This window comes from Entelurus aequoreus, linkage group LG12 (assembly GCF_033978785.1).
Source record: "Entelurus aequoreus isolate RoL-2023_Sb linkage group LG12, RoL_Eaeq_v1.1, whole genome shotgun sequence".
NCBI lineage: Eukaryota > Metazoa > Chordata > Actinopteri > Syngnathiformes > Syngnathidae > Entelurus > Entelurus aequoreus.
This window is the reverse complement of record NC_084742.1, coordinates 61,061,075-61,088,391: the sequence shown is the minus strand read 5'-3', so window position 1 is coordinate 61,088,391 and position 27,317 is coordinate 61,061,075. Positions and strand designations below refer to the sequence as shown.

At 39.4% G+C, this 27,317-nt stretch overlaps 1 protein-coding gene across 4 annotated transcripts in view; it reads right to left on the bottom strand.

Moving 5' to 3' along the window:
• Window positions 1-25,050, bottom strand: part of il15ra (interleukin 15 receptor subunit alpha) — a 43,380-nt gene extending 18,330 nt beyond the window's left edge. For 2 of the 4 annotated variants that reach the window (XM_062067096.1, XM_062067095.1), the window contains exons 1-4: window positions 24,976-25,050; window positions 24,595-24,851; window positions 17,034-17,219; window positions 11,298-11,606 (exon numbers count right to left, since the gene is read on the bottom strand). In XM_062067096.1, the coding sequence (XP_061923080.1) occupies window positions 11,298-11,606; window positions 17,034-17,219; window positions 24,595-24,658 (559 nt within the window). In that variant the 5' untranslated portion in view covers window positions 24,659-24,851; window positions 24,976-25,050. Of the gene's footprint in view, window positions 1-11,297; window positions 11,607-17,033; window positions 17,220-20,991; window positions 21,068-24,594; window positions 24,852-24,975 lie in introns of those variants that run through there. The other 2 variants (XM_062067098.1, XM_062067097.1) reach the window with 2 other exon arrangements.
• Between the last annotated feature and the right edge of the window lie 2,267 nt (window positions 25,051-27,317).

Below are 27,317 nucleotides of genomic sequence, written 5' to 3'. Positions count from 1 at the left end.
TCAACACATTCTCTATTCTGCGCTCGCTACTCTTTTCCAGCGTGTGCAGCTGGACAGATAGTTAACAGCATGAAGAAACGGAAGTTCGATTTTCGCAATTAATTTAAAAAAAATTCCAGAGTCGATGGTGTCTTCTTCTACTCACACCACTGCTGCCTCGCTGTTGCCCCCTGCGGGTTGGCAGGAGTGCTGCCAGTACTGAATGGTTTCATCCAGACTATTTGGGTGGTGATCAGCAAGCCAAATGAAGAGCTTTGGTGGACCACCAGTTGACTGCCTTACGTGTTATAATCAGGGCCGTCTTATATTTGTGTCAGTTGGGTCACAAATGAGCATTGGAAGCCAAAATGTGATCAAGGCGTAATAAACAGGTAGGTCACCGGGGATTCTCTAACTGTGGTGGTATGCGGGCTCCATCATTATAGTACAGTGTTTTATTTCCCTGTATTCAAACACAGAGTTACTGTTCAAACTGTGTAGCCAAAATATGAAATATACTTGTTGAAATCAAACATCTTGTTTTTAACGAACACTTAGGCCTACTACACTACTGTATTTAATGTTGTCATTATGGTGGTACTTAATGAATACTTAGGTCTACTACACTACTGTATTTAATGTTGTCATCATGGTGGTACTTAATGAATACTTAGGTCTACTACACTACTGTATTTAATGTTGTCATTATGGTGGTACTTAATGAATACTTAGGTCTACTACACTACTGTATTTAATGTAGTCATCATGGTGGTACTTAATGAATACTTAGGTCTACTACACTACTGTATTTAATGTTGTCATCATGGTGGTACTTAATGAATACTTAGGTCTACTACACTACTGTATTTAATGTTGTCATCATGGTGGTACTTAATGAATACTTAGGTCTACTACACTACTGTATTTAATGTTGTCATTATGGTGGTACTTAATGAATACTTAGGTCTACTACACTACTGTATTTAATGTAGTCATCATGGTGGTACTTAATGAATACTTAGGTCTACTACACTACTGTATTTAATGTTGTCATTATGGTGGTACTTAATGAATACTTAGGTCTACTACACTACTGTATTTAATGTAGTCATCATGGTGGTACTTAATGAATACTTAGGTCTACTGCACTACTGTATTTAATGTTGTCATCATGGTGGTACTTAATGAATACTTAGGTCTACTACACTACTGTATTTAATGTTGTCATGGTGGTACTTAATGAATACTTAGGTCTACTACACTACTGTATTTAATGTTGTCATCATGGTGGTACTTAATGAATACTTAGGTCTACTACACTACTGTATTTAATGTTGTCATCATGGTGGTACTTAATGAATACTTAGGTCTACTACACTACTGTATTTAATGTTGTCATCATGGTGGTACTTAATGAATACTTAGGTCTACTACACTACTGTATTTAATGTTGTCATTATGGTGGTACTTAATGAATACTTAGGTCTACTACACTACTGTATTTAATGTTGTCATTATGGTGGAACTTAATGAATACTTAGGTCTACTACTCTACTGTATTTAATGTTGTCATCATGGTGGTACTTAATGAATACTTAGGTCTACTACACTACTGTATTTAATGTTGTCATCATGGTGGTACTTAATGAATACTTAGGTCTACTACACTACTGTATTTAATGTTGTCATTATGGTGGTACTTAATGAATACTTAGGTCTACTACACTACTGTATTTAATGTAGTCATCATGGTGGTACTTAATGAATACTTAGGTCTACTGCACTACTGTATTTAATGTTGTCATCATGGTGGTACTTAATGAATACTTAGGTCTACTACACTACTGTATTTAATGTTGTCATCATGGTGGTACTTAATGAATACTTAGGTCTACTCCACTACTGTATTTAATGTTGTCATCATGGTGGTACTTAATGAATACTTAGGTCTACTACACTACTGTATTTAATGTTGTCATTATGGTGGTACTTAATGAATACTTAGGTCTACTAGGCTCTGCTTTTTTAGAGAGGTTTAATGACTGCAGTTTTGAAAGCCTTCGGGAAATAGCCCGATTGAATAGAATTATTAACTATTTGCAAGACGTCTGTTGATAGGCAGTCAAAAACATTCTTAAAGAAGTTGGTAGGTAAAACATCAAGGCAGCAGGTGGATGACTTTAGAGCTGTCACCGTTTCCACTAGAGTTTTAGAGTCTATGGCATTAAAGCTTGCCATCATTGCTGTGTTACTTTTGCCTAAATGGGTTGGTGATCCAACTTTTTTACTTGAGATATTGATGGCGCGTCTGATGCCTTCAATTTTATCAGTATAAAAGAATGCAAACTCATTGCATTTCTGCGTGGAATGGAGTTGGGCTGGTATTTGTGTTGGGGGGTTGGTCAGTCTGTCAACGGTTGCGAATAAGGTTTTGGCCTTATTAGTGTTGCTGTTTATAATATTGGAGAAGAATGTTTCTCTAGCACTTTTTAAGACTAAATTGTAGGCCTGGTGGCTCTCTTTATAGATGTCATGGTGAATATGAAGTTTTGTATTCCGCCAGATTCGTTCAGCCTTCCTGCACTCTCTTCTCTGGGCTGTTACAACAGCAGATTTTCTCCAGGGTGCCTTTTGCTTACCAGAAATCGTTTTAACTGTAACAGGTGCAATGATATCTATGATATTCACAATTTTGGAATTAAAGTTGCTTACAAGATCATCAGCATGACATGGGTTTAGAGGTGGTAGTGAGGAGATGGCGTTTTTAAAGAGGACATTAGCATTAAAGGCCTACTGAAATGAATTTTTTTTATTTAAACGGGGATAGCAGATCTATTCTATGTGTCATACTTGATCATTTCGCGATATTGCCATATTTTTGCTGAAAGGATTTAGTATAGAACAACGACGATAAAGATTGCAACTTTTGGTATCTGATAAAAAAAAAGGCTTGCCCCTACCGGAAGTAGCGTGACGTAGTCAGTTGAACATATACGCAAAGTTCCCTATTGTTTACAATGATGGCCGCATGAAGTGAGAGAGATTCGGACCGAGAAAGCGACAATTTCCCCATTAATTTGAGCGAGGATGAAAGATTTGTGGATGAGTAAAGTGCAAGTGAAGGACTAGTGGGGAGTTGAAGCTATTCAGATAGGGAAGATGCTGTGAGAGCCGGGGGTGACCTGATATTCAGCTGGGAATGACTACAACAGTAAATAAACACAAGACATATATATACTCTATTAGCCACAACACAACCAGGCTTATATTTAATATGCCACAAATTAATCCTGCATAAAAACACCTGCGTGTTTGTTATGCTAGCTCCTAGCTCCTCTGCTAGCTCCTAGCTCCATAGAACACGCCAATACAATTCAAACACCTGATCAACACACACAATCACTCAGCCCAAAAGACCGTTCACCTAACCCAAGGTTCATAAAGCTTATATATTTTTAAAAAGTTACGTACATACGCAAAAAAAAGTTGCGCACATACGGTCAAGCGATCAAATGTTTAGAAGCCAAAGCTGCATACTCACAGTAGCACGTCTGCGTCTTTGTCATCCAAATCAAAGTAATCCTGGTAAGAGTCTGTGTTGTCCCAGTTCTCTACAGGCGTCTGTGTATTGAAGTCAAAAGTCCTCCTGGTTAGAGTCTCTGTTATCCGAGTTCTTCCATCTTGACTGCATCTTCCGGGAATGTAAACAAAGAAGCGCCGGCTGTGTACTGTTGTTGCTGACTACGTTCGAAAAATACGTCCATTTCGCACCGACAACTTTCTTCTTTGCTTGCTCAGCTTCCTTCTCCATAATGCAATGAACATGATTGCAACAGATTCACGAACACAGATGTCCAGAATACTGTGGAATTATGAAATGAAAACAGAGCTTTTTCGTATTGGCTTCAATGTGGAAGGCATACCCGTGTTCGCCGGGCTACGTCACGCGCATACGTCATCCTCAGAGGCGTTTCGAACCGGAAGTTTAGCGGCAAATTTAAAATGTCACTTTATAAGTTAACCCGGCCGTATTGGCATGTGTTATAATGTTAAGATTTCATCATTGATATATAAACTATCAGACTGCGTGGTCGGTAGTAGTGGCTTTCAGTAGGCCTTTAGCATGTTCATTTATGTACCGCTTTTTGACATTCTTTGATTCTGTTTGTGTGTCCGGAATTACAGAAATATTAAAGAAAACACAGAAATGATCAGACAATGAAGGATCAATCACAAGAACATCAGAAACATTGAGACCGTTTGTGATAATCAGGTCCAGAGTGTGTCCCTTACAATGAGTAGCCTCTTTCACATGTTGAGACAGTTCAAATGTGTCTAAAATAGTAAAAAGTTATTTTGCGCTCTTGTCATTGAAATCGTCAATATGAAAATTAAAATCACCAGTTATAACCAGGCAGTCAAAGTCAGTGGAGATGCTAGACAATAATTCAGTAAAATCATCGAAAAAATGTGCAGAATATTTAGGTGGCCTGTAGATAATTAACAAGAGAATTTTGTGAGAGCATTTCAACACAGCACACAGGTATTCAAATGATGTCAAATCACCGAGTGACATCTGTTTCCCCTGAAACATGTTTTTAAATATGGCAGCACCTCTTTTCCCCGATCTACATATATCAATGAAGTTATAGTTGGGGGCTGCTGTCTCCATCAGAATGCTTGCACTGTTATTTTGTTCCAGCCATGTTTCAGTTAAAAACATAAAGTCAAGTTTAGAAGTGGTAATAAAATCATTGACTAAAAATGATTTGCTATTCAGAGACCTGACATTGAGCAGACCCATCCTGATGGTGTTATTGACAGGCTTCCATGTTGGCTTTGATTTGGAGAGAATAGGAATGAGATTGTTTAGGTTAGCAGAGTGGCTAAATTTCCCAATGTTTGTCACAACAGGAATGTAGAAGGTGCCATGATTTGATGTAGACAACCTTGGGGCCCAGCTGATAATGTGGTCTACTGCTGAACCCTTTTCTGTATCAGAAGTATTCAGGACTGCTGTCAGGGCGAGGCGGGGTTTGCCGTAAGGGGGAGCGGGAGTGAGCAGCGTCAGAGCTGGGACGAACTACTGAAGGTGGACGTTGAGGGCGTGTAAGGGGTTGGCGTGAGAAGGGTGAAGTATGGCTGGGGGGTTGTGGAGCATGCCTTCGTGGAGGGGGGGTGGTGGAGGTGAGCGATGATCTAGGGGGTAAAAATCGGAGTAGGGCGGGGCGTGAGTGGGGGTAGCTCCCGGAACTCCAAGGGGGAGAAGGGGGGAGAAAGGTTTACTTGAGGGAGGGAGAAAGATGGAGACGTGGATGGCTTGGGGGATGTGGGGGAGGGATCTTCACACGCATTCAGAATGGAGGGGGAGGCGGTAGAGGAGGATAGACACCTCTCCTCTTTGCTCTGGTGTGTGTGTAATGTTGTCATTATGGTGGTACTTAATGAATACTTAGGTCTACTACACTACTGTATTTAATGTTGTCATTATGGTGGTACTTAATGAATACTTAGGTCTACTACACTACTGTATTTAATGTTGTCATTATGGTGGTACTTAATGAATACTTAGGTCTACTACACTACTGTATTTAATGTTGTTATTATGGTGGTACTTAATGAATACTTAGGTCTACTACACTACTGTATTTAATGTTGTCATCATGGTGGTACTTAATTAATACTTAGGTCTACTACACTACTGTATTTAATGTTGTCATTATGGTAGTACTTAGGTCTACTACACTGCTGTATTTAATGTTGTCATCATGGTGGTACTTAATGAATACTTAGGTCTACTACACTGCTGTATTTAATGTTGTCATCATGGTGGTACTTAATGAATACTTAGGTCTACTACACTACTGTATTTAATGTTGTCATCATGGTGGTACTTAATGAATACTTAGGTCTACTACACTACTGTATTTAATGTTGTCATCATGGTGGTACTTAATGAATACTTAGGTCTACTACACTGCTGTATTTAATGTTGTCATCATGGTGGTACTTAATGAATACTTAGGTCTACTACACTACTGTATTTAATGTTGTCATTATGGTGGTACTTAATGAATACTCAGGTCTACTACACTGCTGTATTTAATGTTGTCATCATGGTGTCACTGGTACTTAATGAATACTTAGGTCTACTACACTGCTGTATTTAATGTTGTCATCATGGTGGTACTTAATGAATACTTAGGTCTAATACACTACTGTATTTAATGTTGTCATCATGGTGGTACTTAATGAATACTTAGGTCTACTACACTACTGTATTTAATGTTGTCATTATTGTGGTACTTAATGAATACTTAGGTCTACTACACTACTGTATTTAATGTTGTCATTATGGTGGTACTTAATGAATACTTAGGTCTACTACACTGCTGTATTTAATGTTGTCATGGTGGTACTTAATGAATACTTAGGTCTACTACACTACTGTATTTAATGTTGTCATCATGGTGGTACTTAATGAATACTTAGGTCTACTACACTGCTGTATTTAATGTTGTCATCATGGTGGTACTTAATGAATACTTAGGTCTACTACACTACTGTATTTAATGTCATCATGGTGATACTTAATGAATACTTAGGTCTACTACACTACTGTATTTAATGTTGTCATCATGGTGGTACTTAATGAATACTTAGGTCTACTACACTACTGTATTTAATGTTGTCATTATGGTGGTACTTAATGAATACTTAGGTCTACTACACTACTGTATTTAATGTTGTCATTATGGTGGTACTTAATGAATACTTAGGTCTACTACACTACTGTATTTAATGTTGTCATCATGGTGGTACTTAATGAATACTTAGGTCTACTACACTACTGTATTTAATGTTGTCATCATGGTGGTACTTAATGAATACTTAGGTCTACTACACTGCTGTATTTAATGTTGTCATCATGGTGGTACTTAATGAATACTTAGGTCTACTACACTACTGTATTTAATGTTGTCATCATGGTGGTACTTAATGAATACTTAGGTCTACTACACTGCTGTATTTAATGTTGTCATCATGGTGGTACTTAATGAATACTTAGGTCTACTACACTGCTGTATTTAATGTTGTCATCATGGTGGTACTTAATGAATACTTAGGTCTACTACACTGCTGTATTTAATGTTGTCATCATGGTGGTACTTAATGAATACTTAGGTCTACTACACTACTGTATTTAATGTTGTCATCATGGTGGTACTTAATGAATACTTAGGTCTACTACACTACTGTATTTAATGTTGTCATCATGGTGGTACTTAATGAATACTTAGGTCTACTACACTGCTGTATTTAATGTTGTCATCATGGTGGTACTTAATGAATACTTAGGTCTACTACACTACTGTATTTAATGTTGTCATTATGGTGGTACTTAATGAATACTCAGGTCTACTACACTGCTGTATTTAATGTTGTCATCATGGTGTCACTGGTACTTAATGAATACTTAGGTCTACTACACTGCTGTATTTAATGTTGTCATCATGGTGGTACTTAATGAATACTTAGGTCTAATACACTACTGTATTTAATGTTGTCATCATGGTGGTACTTAATGAATACTTAGGTCTACTACACTACTGTATTTAATGTTGTCATTATTGTGGTACTTAATGAATACTTAGGTCTACTACACTACTGTATTTAATGTTGTCATTATGGTGGTACTTAATGAATACTTAGGTCTACTACACTGCTGTATTTAATGTTGTCATGGTGGTACTTAATGAATACTTAGGTCTACTACACTACTGTATTTAATGTTGTCATCATGGTGGTACTTAATGAATACTTAGGTCTACTACACTGCTGTATTTAATGTTGTCATCATGGTGGTACTTAATGAATACTTAGGTCTACTACACTACTGTATTTAATGTCATCATGGTGATACTTAATGAATACTTAGGTCTACTACACTACTGTATTTAATGTTGTCATCATGGTGGTACTTAATGAATACTTAGGTCTACTACACTACTGTATTTAATGTTGTCATTATGGTGGTACTTAATGAATACTTAGGTCTACTACACTACTGTATTTAATGTTGTCATTATGGTGGTACTTAATGAATACTTAGGTCTACTACACTACTGTATTTAATGTTGTCATCATGGTGGTACTTAATGAATACTTAGGTCTACTACACTACTGTATTTAATGTTGTCACCATGGTGGTACTTAATGAATACTTAGGTCTACTACACTACTGTATTTAATGTTGTCACCATGGTGGTACTTAATGAATACTTAGGTCTACTACACTACTGTATTTAATGTTGTCATCATGGTGGTACTTAATGAATACTTAGGTCTACTACACTGCTGTATTTAATGTTGTCATCATGGTGGTACTTAATGAATACTTAGGTCTACTACACTACTGTATTTAATGTTGTCATCATGGTGGTACTTAATGAATACTTAGGTCTACTACACTACTGTATTTAATGTTGTCATCATGGTGGTACTTAATGAATACTTAGGTCTACTACACTACTGTATTTAATGTCATCATGGTGGTACTTAATGAATACTTAGGTCTACTACACTACTGTATTTAATGTTGTCATCATGGTGGTACTTAATGAATACTTAGGTCTACTACACTACTGTATTTAATGTTGTCATCATGGTGGTACTTAATGAATACTTAGGTCTACTACACTACTGTATTTAATGTTGTCATCATGGTGGTACTTAATGAATACTTAGGTCTACTACACTGCTGTATTTAATGTTGTCATCATGGTGGTACTTAATGAATACTTAGGTCTACTACACTACTGTATTTAATGTTGTTATTATGGTGGTACTTAATGAATACTTAGGTCTACTACACTACTGTATTTAATGTTGTCATCATGGTGGTACTTAATGAATACTTAGGTCTACTACACTACTGTATTTAATGTTGTCATCATGGTGGTACTTAATGAATACTTAGGTCTACTACACTACTGTATTTAATGTTGTCATTATGGTGGTACTTAATGAATACTTAGGTCTACTACACTGCTGTATTTAATGTTGTCATCATGGTGGTACTTAATGAATACTTAGGTCTACTACACTACTGTATTTAATGTTGTCATCATGGTGGTACTTAATGAATACTTAGGTCTACTACACTACTGTATTTAATGTTGTCATTATGGTGGTACTTAATGAATACTCAGGTCTACTACACTGCTGTATTTAATGTTGTCATCATGGTGGTACTTAATGAATACTTAGGTCTACTACACTGCTGTATTTAATGTTGTCATCATGGTGGTACTTAATGAATACTTAGGTCTAATACACTACTGTATTTAATGTTGTCATCATGGTGGTACTTAATGAATACTTAGGTCTACTACACTACTGTATTTAATGTTGTCATTATTGTGGTACTTAATGAATACTTAGGTCTACTACACTGCTGTATTTAATGTTGTCATGGTGGTACTTAATGAATACTTAGGTCTTCTACACTACTGTATTTAATGTTGTCATCATGGTGGTACTTAATGAATACTTAGGTCTACTACACTGCTGTATTTAATGTTGTCATCATGGTGGTACTTAATGAATACTTAGGTCTACTACACTACTGTATTTAATGTCATCATGGTGGTACTTAATGAATACTTAGGTCTACTACACTACTGTATTTAATGTTGTCATCATGGTGGTACTTAATGAATACTTAGGTCTACTACACTACTGTATTTAATGTTGTCATCATGGTGGTACTTAATGAATACTTAGGTCTACTACACTACTGTATTTAATGTTGTTATTATGGTGGTACTTAATGAATACTTAGGTCTACTACACTACTGTATTTAATGTTGTCATCATGGTGGTACTTAATGAATACTTAGGTCTACTACACTACTGTATTTAATCTTGTCATTATGGTGGTACTTAATGAATACTTAGGTCTACTACACTGCTGTATTTAATGTTGTCATCATGGTGGTACTTAATGAATACTTAGGTCTACTAGACTGCTGTATTTAATGTTGTCATCATGGTGGTACTTAATGAATACTTAGGTCTACTACACTACTGTATTTAATGTTGTCATCATGGTGGTACTTAATGAATACTTAGGTCTACTACACTACTGTATTTAATGTCATCATGGTGGTACTTAATGAATACTTAGGTCTACTACACTACTGTATTTAATGTTGTCATCATGGTGGTACTTAATGAATACTTAGGTCTACTACACTACTGTATTTAATGTTGTCATTATGGTGGTACTTAATGAATACTTAGGTCTACTACACTACTGTATTTAATGTTGTCATCATGGTGGTACTTAATGAATACTTAGGTCTACTACACTACTGTATTTAATGTTGTTATTATGGTGGTACTTAATGAATACTTAGGTCCACTACACTACTGTATTTAATGTTGTCACCATGGTGGTACTTAATGAATACTTAGGTCTACTACACTACTGTATTTAATGTTGTCACCATGGTGGTACTTAATGAATACTTAGGTCTACTACACTACTGTATTTAATGTTGTCATCATGGTGGTACTTAATGAATACTTAGGTCTACTACACTACTGTATTTAATGTTGTCATCATGGTGGTACTTAATGAATACTTAGGTCTACTACACTACTGTATTTAATGTTGTCACCATGGTGGTACTTAATGAATACTTAGGTCTACTACACTACTGTATTTAATGTTGTCACCATGGTGGTACTTAATGAATACTTAGGTCTACTACACTACTGTATTTAATGTTGTCATCATGGTGGTACTTAATGAATACTTAGGTCTACTACACTGCTGTATTTAATGTTGTCATCATGGTGGTACTTAATGAATACTTAGGTCTACTACACTACTGTATTTAATGTTGTCATTATGGTGGTACTTAATGAATACTTAGGTCTACTACACTACTGTATTTAATGTTGTCATTATGGTGGTACTTAATGAATACTTAGGTCTACTACACTACTGTATTTAATGTTGTCATTATGGTGGTACTTAATGAATACTTAGGTCTACTACACTACTGTATTTAATGTTGTCATTATGGTGGTACTTAATGAATACTTAGGTCTACTACACTACTGTATTTAATGTTGTCATCATGGTGGTACTTAATGAATACTTAGGTCTACTACACTACTGTATTTAATGTTGTTATCATGGTGGTAGTTGGAGAGTCGAGTGTTTGGAACTTGGTGAAATCAGTTGGAGGACCACTGGACTATACTGTAATACAATATATATTCTTTAATTAGGCAAGGACACTCACCTGCTTGGGTGATGTTGGGGGCTTTGGGTGTGGTCTTAGGGTCGCCTTGGGGTGTGGCCGTAGGGTCGCCTTGGGGTGTGGCCTTAGGGTCGCCTTGGGGTGTGGCCTTAGGGTCGCCTTGGGGTGTGGCTTTAGGATCGCCTTGAGGTGTGGCCTTAGGGTCGCCTTGGGGTGTGGCCTTAGGGTCGCCTTGGGGTGTGGCCTTATGGTCGCCTTGGGGTGTGGCCTTAGGGTCGCCTTGGGGTGTGGCTTTAGGATCGCCCCGAGGTGTGGCCTTAGGGTCGCCTTGGGGTGTGGCCTTAGGGTCGGCTGAAAAGCACAGAATTATTAGTATGCATTAGCGTTGTACGGTACACCGGTACGAGAAAAGTACCGCGATACTAATGAATCATATTCAGTACTACCCTCCCCCCCTTTTCACGTGGTGACATTGCTGGTTTTACGAGCAGAGGAGCATGTTGGGCAGCGCACACACCAGAGTACTTACAAGCAGACACAGTGTGTAGACAGAAAAGGGAGAATGGACGCATTTTGGTGTAAAAAGTAAAGATAAAGGTGAAGTTATAACACTGAAACACCCTCAGGAAGAGACATGGCTAGCTAGCTAGCAGCTAACATCCATCCACAGTGTTTTAGCTACTTCTAAATCACTAATCCTGGCCTCCATGGCGACAATTAAAGTTTCTTACAAGTAACATTATCACTGGAGGACCAGGAATAGCTAAACATGCGTCACTACACACCGTAGGAGGATACAATAGCTCACTGGTGTTACAATGTAAACAAATGCCATGGGTGGATCTACACCTGACATCCACTGTAATGATACCAAGTACAAGAGCGTATCTAGTCGATACTACTATGATTACATCGATATCACATATTTATCATCACAAAATCGTTTTTCCTTTTTTTAAAATTCATATTATGTTTATAAAGTCAGTAAATATGTCCCTGGACTTTGAATATGACCAATGTATGATTCTGTAACTACTTGGTATCGGATCGATACCTAAATGTGTGGTATCATCCAAAACTAATGTGAAGTATCAAAGAAGAGAAGAATAAGTGATTATTACATTTTAACAGAAGTGTAGATAGAACATGTTAAAACAAAAAATAAGCAGATATTAACAGTAAATGAACAAGTAGATTAATAATCCATTTTTAAAGTTTGTCCCTCATAATGTGTACAAAAAAATAGGTAGATAAATGACACAATATGTTACTGCATATGTCAGCAGACTAATTAGGAGTCTTTGTTTGTTTACTTACTACTAAAAGACAAGTTGTCTAGTATGTTCACTATTTTATTTAAGGACTAAATGACAATAATAAACATATGTTTCATGTACACTAACATTTTTTGTTACAATAAAGACAATAATGACATTTTTTGTGCTCCCCTTTATTTAGAAAAGTATCGGAATACATTTTGGTACCGGTACCAAAATATTGGTATGGGGACAACCCTAGTATGCATAGACAGAGATAACCACGATGTAACCCGATAGACAAAGGAAAGAGGAAGTAGAAAAGCGTACATCAAGCTGGTTGTTGAATACACAGATGATACATACATACATACAGACTTACGTATACATGTGAGAGAGGCGATGGATCATGGTGAATACAGACTTACGTATACATGTGAGAGAGGCGATTGACCATGGTGAATACAGACTTACGTATACATGTGAGAGTGGCGATTGACCAAGGTGAATATAGACTTACGTATACATGTGAGAGAGGCGATGGACCATGGTGAATACAGACTTACGTATACATGTGAGAGTGGCGATGGACCATGGTGAATACAGAATTACGTATACATGTGAGAGTGGCGATGGACCATGGTGAATACAGACTTACGTATAGATGTGAGAGAGGCCATGGACCATGGTGAATACAGACTTACGTATACATGTGAGAGAGGCGATGGACCATGGTGAATACAGACTTACGTATACATGTGAGAGAGACGATGGACCATGGTGAATACAGACTTACGTATACATGTGAGAGAGGCGATGGACCATGGTGAATACAGACTTACGTATACATGTGAGAGTGGCGATGGACCATGGTGAATACAGACTTACGTATACATGTGAGAGTGGCGATGGACCATGGTGAATACAGACTTATGTATACATGTGAGAGTGGCGATGGACCATGGTGAATACAGACTTACGTATACATGTGAGAGTGGCGATGGACCATGGTGAATACAGAATTACGTATACATGTGAGAGTGGCGATGGACCATGGTGAATACAGACTTACGTATAGATGTGAGAGAGGCCATGGACCATGGTGAATACAGACTTACGTATACATGTGAGAGAGGCGATGGACCATGGTGAATACAGACTTACGTATACATGTGAGAGAGACGATGGACCATGGTGAATACAGACTTACGTATACATGTGAGAGAGGCGATGGACCATGGTGAATACAGACTTACGTATACATGTGAGAGTGGCGATGGACCATGGTGAATACAGACTTACGTATACATGTGAGAGTGGCGATGGACCATGGTGAATACAGACTTATGTATACATGTGAGAGTGGCGATGGACCATGGTGAATACAGACTTACGTATACATGTGAGAGTGGCGATGGACCATGGTGAATACAGAATTACGTATACATGTGAGAGAGGCCATGGACCATAGTGAATACAGACTTACGTATACATGTGAGAGTGGCGATGGACCATGGTGAATACAGACTTACGTATACATGTGAGACAGGCGATGGACCATGGTGAATATAGACTTACGTATACATGTGAGAGAGGTGATGGACCATGGTGAATACAGACTTACGTATACATGTGAGAGTGGCGATGGACCATGGTGAATACAGACTTACGTATACATGTGAGAGTGGCGATGGACCATGGTGAATACAGACTTACGTATACATGTGAGAGTGGCGATGGACCATGGTGAATACAGACTTACGTATACATGTGAGAGAGGCGATGGACCATGGTGAATACAGACTTACGTATACATGTGAGAGAGGCGATGGACCATGGTGAATACAGACTTACGTATACATGTGAGAGAGGCGATGGACCATGGTGAATACAGACTTACGTATACATGTGAGAGAGGCGATGGACCATGGTGAATACAGACTTACGTATACATGTGAGAGAGGCGATGGACCATGGTGAATACAGACTTACGTATACATGTGAGAGAGGCGATGGACCATGGTGAATACAGACTTACGTATACATGTGAGAGAGGCGATGGACCATGGTGAATACAGACTTACGTATACATGTGAGAGTGGCGATGGACCATGGTGAATACAGACTTACGTATACATGTGAGAGAAGCGATTGACCATGGTGAATATAGACTTACGTATACATGTGAGAGAGGCGATGGACCATGGTGAATACAGACTTACGTATACATGTGAGAGTGGCATTGGACCATGGTGAATACAGACTTACGTATACATGTGAGAGAGGCGATGGACCATGGTGAATACAGACTTACGTATACATGTGATAGTGGCGATGGACCATGGTGAATACAGACTTACGTATACATGTGAGAGAGGCGATGGACCATGGTGAATACAGACTTACGTATACATGTGAGAGAGGCGATGGACCATGGTGAATACAGACTTACGTATACATGTGAGAGAAGCGATTGACCATGGTGAATATAGACTTACGTATACATGTGAGAGAGGCGATGGACCATGGTGAATACAGACTTACGTATACATGTGAGAGTGGCGATGGACCATGGTGAATACAGACTTACGTATACATGTGAGAGAGGCGATGGACCATGGTGAATATAGACTTATGTATACATGTGAGAGTGGCGATGGACCATGGTGAATACAGACTTACGTATACATGTGAGAATGGTGATGGACCATGGTGAATACAGACTTACGTATACATGTGAGAGTGGCGATGGACCATGGTGAATACAGACTTACGTATACATGTGAGAGAGGCGATGGACCATGGTGAATATAGACTTATGTATACATGTGAGAGTGGCGATGGACCATGGTGAATACAGACTTACGTATACATGTGAGAGAGGCGATGGACCATGGTGAATACAGACTTACGTATACATGTGAGAGAGGCGATGGACCATGGTGAATACAGACTTACGTATACATGTGAGAGTGGCGATGGACCATGGTGAATACAGACTTACGTATACATGTGAGAGAAGCGATTGACCATGGTGAATACAGACTTACGTATACATGTGAGAGTGGCGATGGACCATGGTGAATACAGAATTACGTAATAATGTGAGAGTGGCGATGGACCATGGTGAATACAGACTTACGTATACATGTGAGAGTGGCGATGGACCATGGTGAATACAGACTTACGTATACATGTGAGAGTGGCGATGGACCATGGTGAATACAGACTTACGTATACATGTGAGAGAGGCGATGGACCGTGGTGAATATAGACTTACGTATACATGTGAGAGTGGCGATGGACCATGGTGAATACAGACTTACGTATACATGTGAGAGTGGCGATGGACCATGGTGAATACAGACTTACGTATACATGTGAGAGTGGCGATGGACCATGGTGAATACAGACTTACGTATACATGTGAGAGAGGCAATGGACCATGGTGAATATAGACTTATGTATACATGTGAGAGTGGCGATGGACCATGGTGAATACAGACTTACGTATACATGTGAGAATGGTGATGGACCATGGTGAATACAGACTTACGTATACATGTGAGAATGGTGATGGACCATGGTGAATACAGACTTACGTATACATGTGAGAATGGTGATGGACCATGGTGAATACAGACTTACGTATACATGTGAGAGAGGCCATGGACCATGGTGAATACAGACTTACGTATACATGTGAGAGAGGCGATGGACCATGGTGAATACAGACTTACGTATACATGTGAGAGAGGCGATGGACCATGGTGAATACAGAATTACGTATACATGTGAGAGAGGCCATGGACCATAGTGAATACAGACTTACGTATACATGTGAGAGAGGCCATGGACCATAGTGAATACAGACTTACGTATACATGTGAGAGTGGCGATGAACCATGGTGAATACAGACTTACGTATACATGTGAGAGTGGCGATGGACCATGGTGAATACAGACTTACGTATACATGTGAGAGAGGCGATGGACCATGGTGAATACAGAATTACGTAATAATGTGAGAGTGGCGATGGACCATGGTGAATACAGACTTACGTATACATGTGAGAGAGGCGATGGACCATGGTGAATACAGACTTACGTATACATGTGAGAGAGGCGATGGACCATGGTGAATACAGACTTACGTATACATGTGAGAATGGCGATGGACCATGGTGAATACAGACTTACGTATACATGTGAGAGAGGCGATGGACCATGGTGAATACAGACTTACGTATACATGTAAGAGTGGCGATGGACCATGGTGAATACAGACTTACGTATACATGTGAGAGTGGCGATGGACCATGGTGAATACAGACTTACGTATACATGTGAGAGTGGCGATGGACCATGGTGAATACAGACTTACGTATACATGTGAGAGTGGCGATGGACCATGGTGAATACAGACTTACGTATACATGTGAGAGTGGTGATGGACCATGGTGAATACAGACTTACGTATACATGTGAGAGTGGTGATGGACCATGGTGAATACAGACTTACGTATACATGTGAGAGAGGCCTTGGTCCATCGAGAACCCTCTCGGCAGTTGATGAGGTTGGACGTCCCCGCCTTCCGCACATAACCTTTGACACAGGTGTAGCGGAAGGTTTTGTTGTTGTGCTGGCAGTCGGGAGGCTCAGTCAGAGGCAACGGGAGGATTCCTGAGCACGGGCATTCCTGTTCACCTGGAAGAGATGGCACCTGGTTGAAAGATGGTGCTCCAGTACGGTTAGCAAGAGCAGCGACCCTCACGCCGTTATTATGGGCCTGCTGCTGCGGAGCATTGACATGCTGCACAACTGTCAACTTTTGAGGACATCTTGGAAGTATGCTAACATCTCCTACATAGGCCTGCTTTCTAGCTCATTTTCTATGTTTCAACCTAAAAAAAAATGGACTTTTTAGACCGGGCGCCTTCTTGGAAGTATGCCAACATCTCCTATATTAGCGTGCTAATGTTATAGGCCTGTTTTCTAGCTCATTTTGTATGTTTCAACCTAAAAAAACCTTGACTTTTTAGATTGGGCGCCTTCTTGGAAGTATGCTAACATCTCCTATATTAGTGTGCTAACGTTATAGGCCTGCTTTCTAGCTCATTTTGTATGTTTCAACCTTAAAATCAGGGTTTGTGATACTCGGTGCTGTTGACCACATTAACTGTTAGCATACTTGTGAGAATGTTAGCATGCTAGCATTTTTGCTAGCTTTTTAGATAATTTTGTATGTTGAAACCTAAAAAAAACTTCATTTCCGATACTGGGGCCTTATATTAGCATGCTAACGTTTTATGATAGCTTTTTAACTAATGTTGTATGTTTACACCTAAAAATCACGATTTTTGATACTGTGTGCCATCTTGGAAGTATGCTAACATCTCCTATACTCGCATGCTGACATTTTATGCCTGCGAGACGTGGTTGAATTGTGGATGATTGATGAGCCTTTTGTTTGCTTTGGTGTATTGCGGCACCATTCAGAAGCGCAGTTGTCTGTGGCTTGATATCAATATTAGCCTGTACTTATTTCACTGACATGTCTTTTTTGGGGGGAAAAAGAACATTTGATTTGTATTTCTGTGTGTCAAACATGTCCATAAACACAAAAATACTAGTTTCATGTAAATCTATTATTCTTTGACGTTTCACACACATAACTATGTTCAAACTAGAGGTGGGGGAATCATCCATTTTTAGATTAATCACAATTCGGACATGGACGATTATAGAATCGATTAGTCAACGTCAATAATCGATGTATTTCTTGTAAATGAAGTCATGCAGACACTTCTAAGATTTTATTTATTTTAGGGCACTCAAGTTGCAGTTTTGCACACATTTAATATAACATACTAAACATTGATTTAACTGTTTCTTATTACAAATGCACTGTTTTGAAAAGTTGCAAGTGAGAAAGACTGATTTAGTGAAAGGAAAAGAAATGTAAAACTGCATTCATATACAACAATGAGTGATGCATCAATAACATATTTTTACAAGATGAGTTTAAATGACACAGGTAACGTGACATTTGAAAAACAATATTTGCAAATGTGCACCTGTACAATCTTCTAATGCAGACTTTGTCCCCTGGGGGCCACACACTGAACAATAAAGCATTTTGATATGTTTAATTCTCAAAACAAATACAGTATATACATTTTTTTCTTGACCTTTACGCCTCCCGTCAAGGTTGGTACCGTGTCCCACTCATTAAAAGGTTAAAGATAAGTCATATATTTTATTTTGATAGTCAACGCTTAACTCTCTAGATCAACTTCACCACGTTTATTTGTTGATATCACATTTTAATTATTATTTTGTACGATGAGGTGGCCATTTGTCCAGGGTGTATCCCAGTGCGGCTGGGATGGGCTCCGGCCCCCGGCGACCTCGAGAGGGACAAGCAGTAGAAAATGGATGGATGTTTTATGCCCTATTTGTCAAAAACCCAGTTTTTTATTGCAAACACACAAAATATGCAATATTTCCCCCGCCAAAACCATTCTTAGTGGAATATTAGATGCGAAATAATCAGTCGATAATTCATTGTTGATTTTAATTATTATTATTATTATTATTATTATTATTATTTTTAGCAGTAACAGTTTAAATGTAAAAAAATCCCACTAAAATTATTGGGGATACAAAAATAGCCCCACTTATAAAAATGTTAAAAAATAAGTCAGACAATTATTTTTACATTCATCGCTTAAATCTCTAGATCAACTTTAAATCTATTCAGCCATTATAAGTTTTTAATGTTTTTTTGTTTGTTTAATGCACTTTTTGTCAAAGAAAACTTGTCTTTATTCCCCCCCCCCAAAAAAAAATGTCTTATTGGAATATTTGATGTGAAGTAATCAGTCGATAATTCATTACAAGGTTGATTTTTTTTTTTTTTTTTTTTTTTTTTTAGCAATGACAGTTTTTAAAAAATACCACTAAAATTCTTGGGGATCCAAAAGTGCCTTACTTATAAAACATTTTGTAAATAAGCCATATTTTTTACTTTCATTGCTTAGATCAACTTCAGATCTATCCATGGATTACAAGGTTTTATTTTTATTTTCCCGGTTTTTTGTTTTATGCCCCTTTTGTCAACAAAAACATTGGGTTTTTTTTGGCAAACACACAAAATATGCAATATTTCCCCCACCAAAACAATTCTTAGTTGAATATTAGATGTGAAGTAATCAGTCAATAATTCATTGTTGATTTTATTAATTATTATTATTATTATTTTTAGCAGTGACAGTTTAAATTGAAAAAATCCAACAAAATTTTGGGGGATTCAAAAGGGCCCCACTTATAAAAATGTTATAAATAAGTCATATTTTTTTACTTTCATTGCTTGAATCTCTAGGTCTATGGGAGACCGGGCTTTCTGCTCCGCCACTCCCAGTCTGTGGAACAATTTCCCTGACCACCTTAGGGCACCACAGACTGTGGATGCTTTTAGAAAAGGCTTAAAACCCTTCTTTTTAAAAAAGCCTTTTTTTTTAAGATATATGTGTGCTAGTTCTAGTTTTAATGTTTTTACTATTTATTTTACTTGTTGGGGGCAGCTATTTGTGGTTTTAGCGTTGTTGTTTTGTTTTGTTTTTGTTTTTTAAATGCACTGTAGCACTTTGAGGTCGTTTGTTCAATGTAAAATGCTTTTACAAATAAAATCTATTATTATCATTCTTATTAGCAGCGGGCCACAAATGCCCCCCCGGGCTGCACTTTGGTCACCTGTGTTCTAATGCCATGCTTAGAAGAAATGTTGACTTCCAGAGTAGTTTTGTTTACCTGGTGAGTTTGACATCAATATTCACACCTGCAGCACAAGCTGAATTCCAACAGCAAGTTAGTTTCAGGTTGTGACCTGTGCGAGAATGTAAATAATAAAGACCTTAAAGGCCTACTGAAAGCCACTACTACCGACCACGCAGTCTGATAGTTTATATATCAATGATGAAATCTTAACATTGCAACACATGCCAATACAGCCGGGTTAACTTATAAAGTGCAATTTTAAATTTCCCGGGAAACTTCCGGCTGAAAACGTCTATGTATGATGACGTTTGTGCGTGACGTCAAGGGTTGAAGCGGAAGTATTGGGACACATTGTATCCCAATACAAACAGCTCTGCTTTCATCGCAAAATTCCACAGTATTCTGGACATCTGTGTTGGTGAATCTTTTGCAATTTGTCCAATTAACAATGGAGACAGCAAAGAAGAAAGCTGTAGGTGGGATCGGTGTATTAGCGGCTGGCGGCAGCAACACAACCAGGAGGACTTTGACTTGGATAGCAGACGCGCTTCCAACCATTTGATCGCTTGCCCGTACGTGCGTGGCGCTATGTGCATGTCACGTACGTAACTTTGGGGAAATATATGTTTCTTGCCGACTCTGATGGCGGCCGGGGTGTCGTCGAAAGCTACAACGCCCGCCGCCGCGCTGCTGTCCTCACCTGTCTGGGTTGACTTCCTCCGTCTCCGGGCCGCCGACCGCATCGATGATCGGGTGAAGTCCTTCGTCGCGCCGTTGATCGCTGGAACGCAGGTGAGCACGGGTCGTGATGAGCAGATGAGGGCTGGCTGGCGTAGGTGGAGAGCTAATGTTTTTAGCATAGCTCTGTTGAGGTCCCGTAGCTAAGTTAGCTTCAATGGCGTCGTTAGCAACAGCATTGCTAGGCTTCGCCAGGCGGTACAGTATTAACCAAGTGGTTACAGGTCCAGAGTTTGGTAGTATTGTTGATCTTCTGTCTATCCTTCCAGTCAGGGGCTTATTTCTTTTGTTTCTATCTGCATTTAAGCACAATGCTATCACGTTAGCTCCGTAGCTAAAGTGCTTCGCCAATGTATTGTCGTGGAGATAAAAGTCACTGTGAATGTCCATTTCGCGTTCTCGACTCTCATTTTCAAGAGGATATAGCATCCGAGGTGGTTTAAAATACAAATCTGTGATCCACAATAGAAAAAGGAGAGAGTGAGCCAGCTTGTACCTAAGTTACGGTCAGAGCGAAAAAAGATACATCCTGCACTGCACTCTAATCCTTCACTCTCACGTTCCTCATCCACAAATCTTTCATCCTGGCTCAAATTAATGGGGTAATCGTCGCTTTCTCGGTCCGAATCGCTCTCGCTGCTGGTGTAAACAATGTGCAAATGTGAGGAGCCCTTCAACCTGTGACGTCACGCTACTTCCGGTACAGGCAAGGCTTTTTTAACAGCGACCAAAACTTTATCGTCGATGTTCTCTACTAAATCCTTTCAGCAAAAACATGGCAATATCGCAAAATGATCAAGTATGACACATAGAATGGATCTGCTATCCCCGTTTAAATAAGAACATTTCATTTCAGTAGGCCTTTAAATGATCTAGAACTTGCACCTGGCTCGCTGACAACAAGCTATCCATACACTTGGGTAAAACAGAATCCATCCTGTTTGGGTCCCACATCAACCTTAAGAAAGTCAATGACTTCACCATAAAAGTGGGTGAAATTGTTATCACCAGGAAAGATGAGGTCACCTACCTAGGTTCCATTCTAGAGGCTAACCTTTCCTGTGATAAAATGGCAACCAAGGTAATCAGAAAGGTTAACCAACGAACGAGATTTCTCTACAGAATCTCCTCTCTGGTCAACAAAAGCACCTTGAGGATTCTGGCAGGAACTCTCGTTCGACCCTTTTTCGATTACGCATGCACCTCCTGGTACCCTAGCACCTCCAAAACCCTCAAATCTAAACTCCAAACATCTCAGAACAAGCTAGTCAGGTTACTTCTAGACCTCCACCCCAGATCCCACCTCACTCCTACCCACTTCTCTAAAGTGGGCTGGCTCAAGGTGGAGGACAGAGTTAAACAACTTGCACTGAGCCTAGTCTATAAAATCCGCTACACCTCCCTGATACCGAAGTACATGTCAAACTACTTCCTTAACGTAAATGACCGCCATAACCACAACACCAGGGGGAGCTCCACTAACCACGTTAAACCCAGATTCCGAACTAACAAAGGTCTTAAAGGCCTACTGAAACCCACTACTACCGACCACGCAGTCTGATAGTTTATATATCAATGATGAAATCTTAACATTATAACATGCCAATACGGCCGGGTTAACTTATAAAGTGACATTTTAAATTTGCCGCTAAACTTCCGGTTCGAAACGCCTCTGAGGATGACGTATGCGCGTGACGTAGCCCGGCGAACACGGGTATGCCTTCCACATTGAAGCCAATACGAAAAAGCTCTGTTTTCATTTCATAATTCCACAGTATTCTGGACATCTGTGTTCGTGAATCTGTTGCAATCATGTTCATTGCATTATGGAGAAGGAAGCTGAGCAAGCAAAGAAGAAAGTTGTCTGTGCGAAATGGACGTATTTTTCGAACGTAGTCAGCAACAACAGTACACAGCCGGCGCTTCTTTGTTTACATTCCCGAAAGATGCAGTCAAGATGGAAGAACTCGGATAACAGGGACTCTAACCAGGAGGACTTTTGACTTCAATACACAGACGCCTGTAGAGAACTGGGACAACACAGACTCTTACCAGGATTACTTTGATTTGGATGACAAAGACGCAGACGTGCTACTGTGAGTATGCAGCTTTGGCTTCTAAACATTTGATCGCTTGACCGTATGTGCGCAACTTTTTTTTGCGTATGTACGTAACTTTTTTAAAATATATAAGCTTTATGAACCTTGGGTTAGGCGAACGGTCTTTTGGGCTGAGTGATTGTGTGTGTTGATCAGGTGTTTGAATTGTATTGGCGTGTTCTATGGAGCTAGGAGCTAGCATAGGAGCTAGGAGCTAGCATAACAAACACGCAGGTGTTTTTATGCAGGATTAATTTGTGGCATATTAAATATAAGCCTGGTTGTGTTGTGGCTAATAGAGTATATATATGTCTTGTGTTTATTTACTGTTGTAGTCATTCCCAGCTGAATATCAGGTCACCCCCGGCTCTCACAGCATCTTCCCTATCTGAATAGCTTCAACTCCCCACTAGTCCTTCACTTGCACTTTACTCATCCACAAATCTTTCATCCTCGCTCAAATTAATGGGGAAATTGTCGCTTTCTCGGTCCGAATCTCTCTCACTTCATGCGACCATCATTGTAAACAATAGGGAACTTTGCGTATATGTTCAACTGACTACGTCACGCTACTTCCGGTAGGGGCAAGCCTTTTTTTTTTATCAGATACCAAAAGTTGCAATCTTTATCGTCGTTGTTCTATACTAAATCCTTTCAGCAAAAATATGGCAATATCGCGAAATGATCAAGTATGACACATAGAATAGATCTGCTATCCCCGTTTAAATAAAAAAAATTCATTTCAGTAGGCCTTTAACTCTTTCTCTTTCTATGCCACATCAATGTGGAATGCGCTCCCAACAGGTATAAAAGAAAGGGCATCTCTATCCTCCTTCAAAACCGCACTAAAAGTTCACCTCCAGGCAGCTACAACCCTACACTAACACCCTCCCCGGATTGCTAATCATCAAATGTAAACAATCAAATGCAGATACTTTTTCTTATGCCTTCTGATCTCTCTCTCTCTCGCTCTCTTTCTCTCTCTCTCTCTCTATATGTCCACTACTTGCTGTCCATATCCTACCCCCCACCCCCTCCACACCCCTGATTGTAAATAATGTAAATAATTCAATGTGATTATCTTGTGTGATGACTGTATTATGATGATAGTATATATGATAGTATATATCTGTATCATGAATCAATTTAAGTGGACCCCGACTTAAACAAGTTGAAAAACGTATTCGGGTGTTACCATTTAGTGGTCAATTGTACGGAATATGTACTTCACTGTGCAACCTACTAATAAAAGTCTCAATCAATCAATCAATCAATCAATCAATGTATTTGTCATGTATTTAGTGTGCAGGTGTTTTGCACTGAATGTGAACGTGTGGGAAAGTCCTTTGTTGGAGTCATTAAAGCGCCAGTCAGACGAGCAAGTAGACACGACTGGAAGTATTGTGGAGATGACAAAGAAAGGTTTTGAAGAAAAGTTGGAGCACTAACTTGATGAAGTGACTTACCGCCTGCAGCGCGCGCACTCGCCATCATCACGCAAACACAAAGCAAAAGTGATCCCAAATCCATCTGACACTTCCACGGAAATCTAGACAGCAAGTTTGCCAGCCAAGCAGTGGCATGTTGAGTCTTCCCTCTCGGCGAAAATGTAACTTTCACTTTTGCGCAGCGACTACAGACATCAATCACCGTGTCCGCCGCTGCCAGGCGCCATCTTTGTAGTCCCGCTCAAAACACTTCCTTTTCCGGCATCTCCTTTCTCCTTTTTGACATTTAAAAAAAAAAATGTCGGTTTATGTTTTGGTCATTGGATTTTCTTCACATCAATGGAAATGTTATTTTATTTTTTAATTGAATTTCATTTTAAAATGCCAAAAAAAACCAACCTTTTTTGGTGTCTACGAATAATAACTACACCTAAAATACGGGTTGATTTTCATTTCATACTTCATACGACAAACATTTAAATCCATCGGAAAGAGAAACGGAAACAGTTTTCTTTTCATATTACACTGGCTACGGGGTGTTAGCCAATGACCGTGGCTGGGGGGCGGGACTTCCGGGGAGAGATGGGGAAGTGACGTTACGATAGGGAGTAAAAGTTCGATTTAGTATTATTCATTTAAAAAATATATATATTTAAAAAATTTTAAAAAAAATTATTTTATAAACCTTTATTTATAAATTTCAACATTTACAAACCGTTGAGAAACAAAAAATCTAAATAAGTACAAAAACAGTACAGAACAGCGCCAGGGGGTTGTAAATTCAAAGTAACTAAAATAGAATGCAAAATATATGTACAGTTTATACAACAAACAAAGTGCAAAGCCATAAGCTCACTCAATTTCAGTAAATAACTTAAATTTGGAACACAGCATCATCGTTTTCACAGCTTTTTGGTTGTTAGAGGGTTAGTGGAGCTCCCCCTGGTGTTGTGGTTATGGCGGTCATTTACGTTATGGAAGTAGTTTGACATGTACTTGGGTATCACCTACTGTACTGGACTGACCTCTAGGTCAGTGTTTTTCAACCACTGTGCCGCGTGAGATATTGTCTGGTGTGCCGTGGGAAATGATGCAACTTCACCTAATTGGGCCAAAAAATATTTTTTGCAAATCAATAATTATAATAATGTGCCGTTGTCTAGTGCAGTGTTTTTCAACCTTTTTTGGTATGTAAAAAGTATGTAATGCTTAAACCAAAAATGAACAAAAGGCAAGTCCCGCTAGGAAAAGGCACTGAAGCATAGGGATGGCTATGCAGAACAAAAGTAAAACTGAACTGGCTACAAAGTAAACAAAAACAGAATGCTGGACGACAGCAAAAACTTACAGCGTGTGGAGCGGAGACGGCGTCCACAAAGTACGTCCGTACATGCAGGGGCGGATTAAGAAATTTTGGCCCCCTGGGCCTGACATGGTCTTGGCCCCTCAACCCCCCGCGCGTGTGGGCGCACACACACGCACGCACTATGCAAGAAATACTGTATACTGTGAACAGACATGCACACTGTACTGTACAGAAGAGTGCACATACTGCACACACACTATTAGGTATACCACACAGACACTGACAAGCACAGGTTTCACACAGACACAGGGGGAGGGGATAAATGGCCTAAAAATAAACATTTTTGAAAATGATTACGCCCACTTCAGTGATGGTGCATTGGGTCATTTGAGAGATATTATGTATTGGAAGTTGGTAGCTATCATGAAATAAACCCCCCAACCCACCCAAAAAACTAAATCGGACATGATTTTTGCCCCCTTTTCCTCCCTTCTATCATTAAAAATAAAATAATATCTTAGGAAAACACATTGGCATAACGGCAGCTGTGCAGCAAATTGAGGCTCAAAGTCTGTATCTATTTGTGGTTAAGCTTGAGGAGAAGGAGAAAGGTAAAATGATAACATGCATCGGAGAGCACCACAAAGAAAGGTGTAGGCCAGTTCATGGTACAAGGGCTGCATGCAGGTCAAGATAGCCCATTTCCAAGAATGCTATAGTGGCTGGACAGGCACTGGACATGTCCTGAACTCAGTGTCAGACGTGGCTGCCGAATACTTGGATGAAGTGAAGCAGCTGACAGATCTCATGCTGCCCCATCTGAAGACTGTCCTGGCCAGGCAGAGGATGGATGAGGAGACCTTCCCAATGGACCCTGTCAGTGAACAGGCTAGTAACATTGATGGCACCCCTGTGCACAACATTGGGATGGAGAGACAATGTGGCAAGGTGGACTACAAACTGAAGAAGTTGGGCACACTGAACGCAGTCAATAGGTCAATAATTTTACAGAAGAGCCAGGAGCTTCAGAGGTTTCAAGGCAGCAGCACAAGCAAAAAGGGAGGTTGAACTCAACTGGAGTAAATTCATGAAGGCAAAATTCGAGAGTAGGGCAGATGAGAAACAAGAGATGGCTCAAAGAAAGGAGAGTAAGAGACTAGACATGCTGGACACACTGAAATCTTTTGATGGCCCCTTCACGATAGTGGGGAAGTTGAAAAGTTCCTTGTGGATGAAAGTCTGCACAAGAATGCAAAGCTGCAGAGAATGAAGCTTGAGGTTCAGTTTGCCAGAGAAAGCACCAAGCTTCTGCCTAAAGTCAATCCTATCTTCACAATCCAGGTGACACTTCCCAGAAATGGCAAAAGTGCAATTCTCCAAGTCATAATGGATACTTAGAATTTTATGGTGGTGGTAAGTATTCATGAAAACAGGT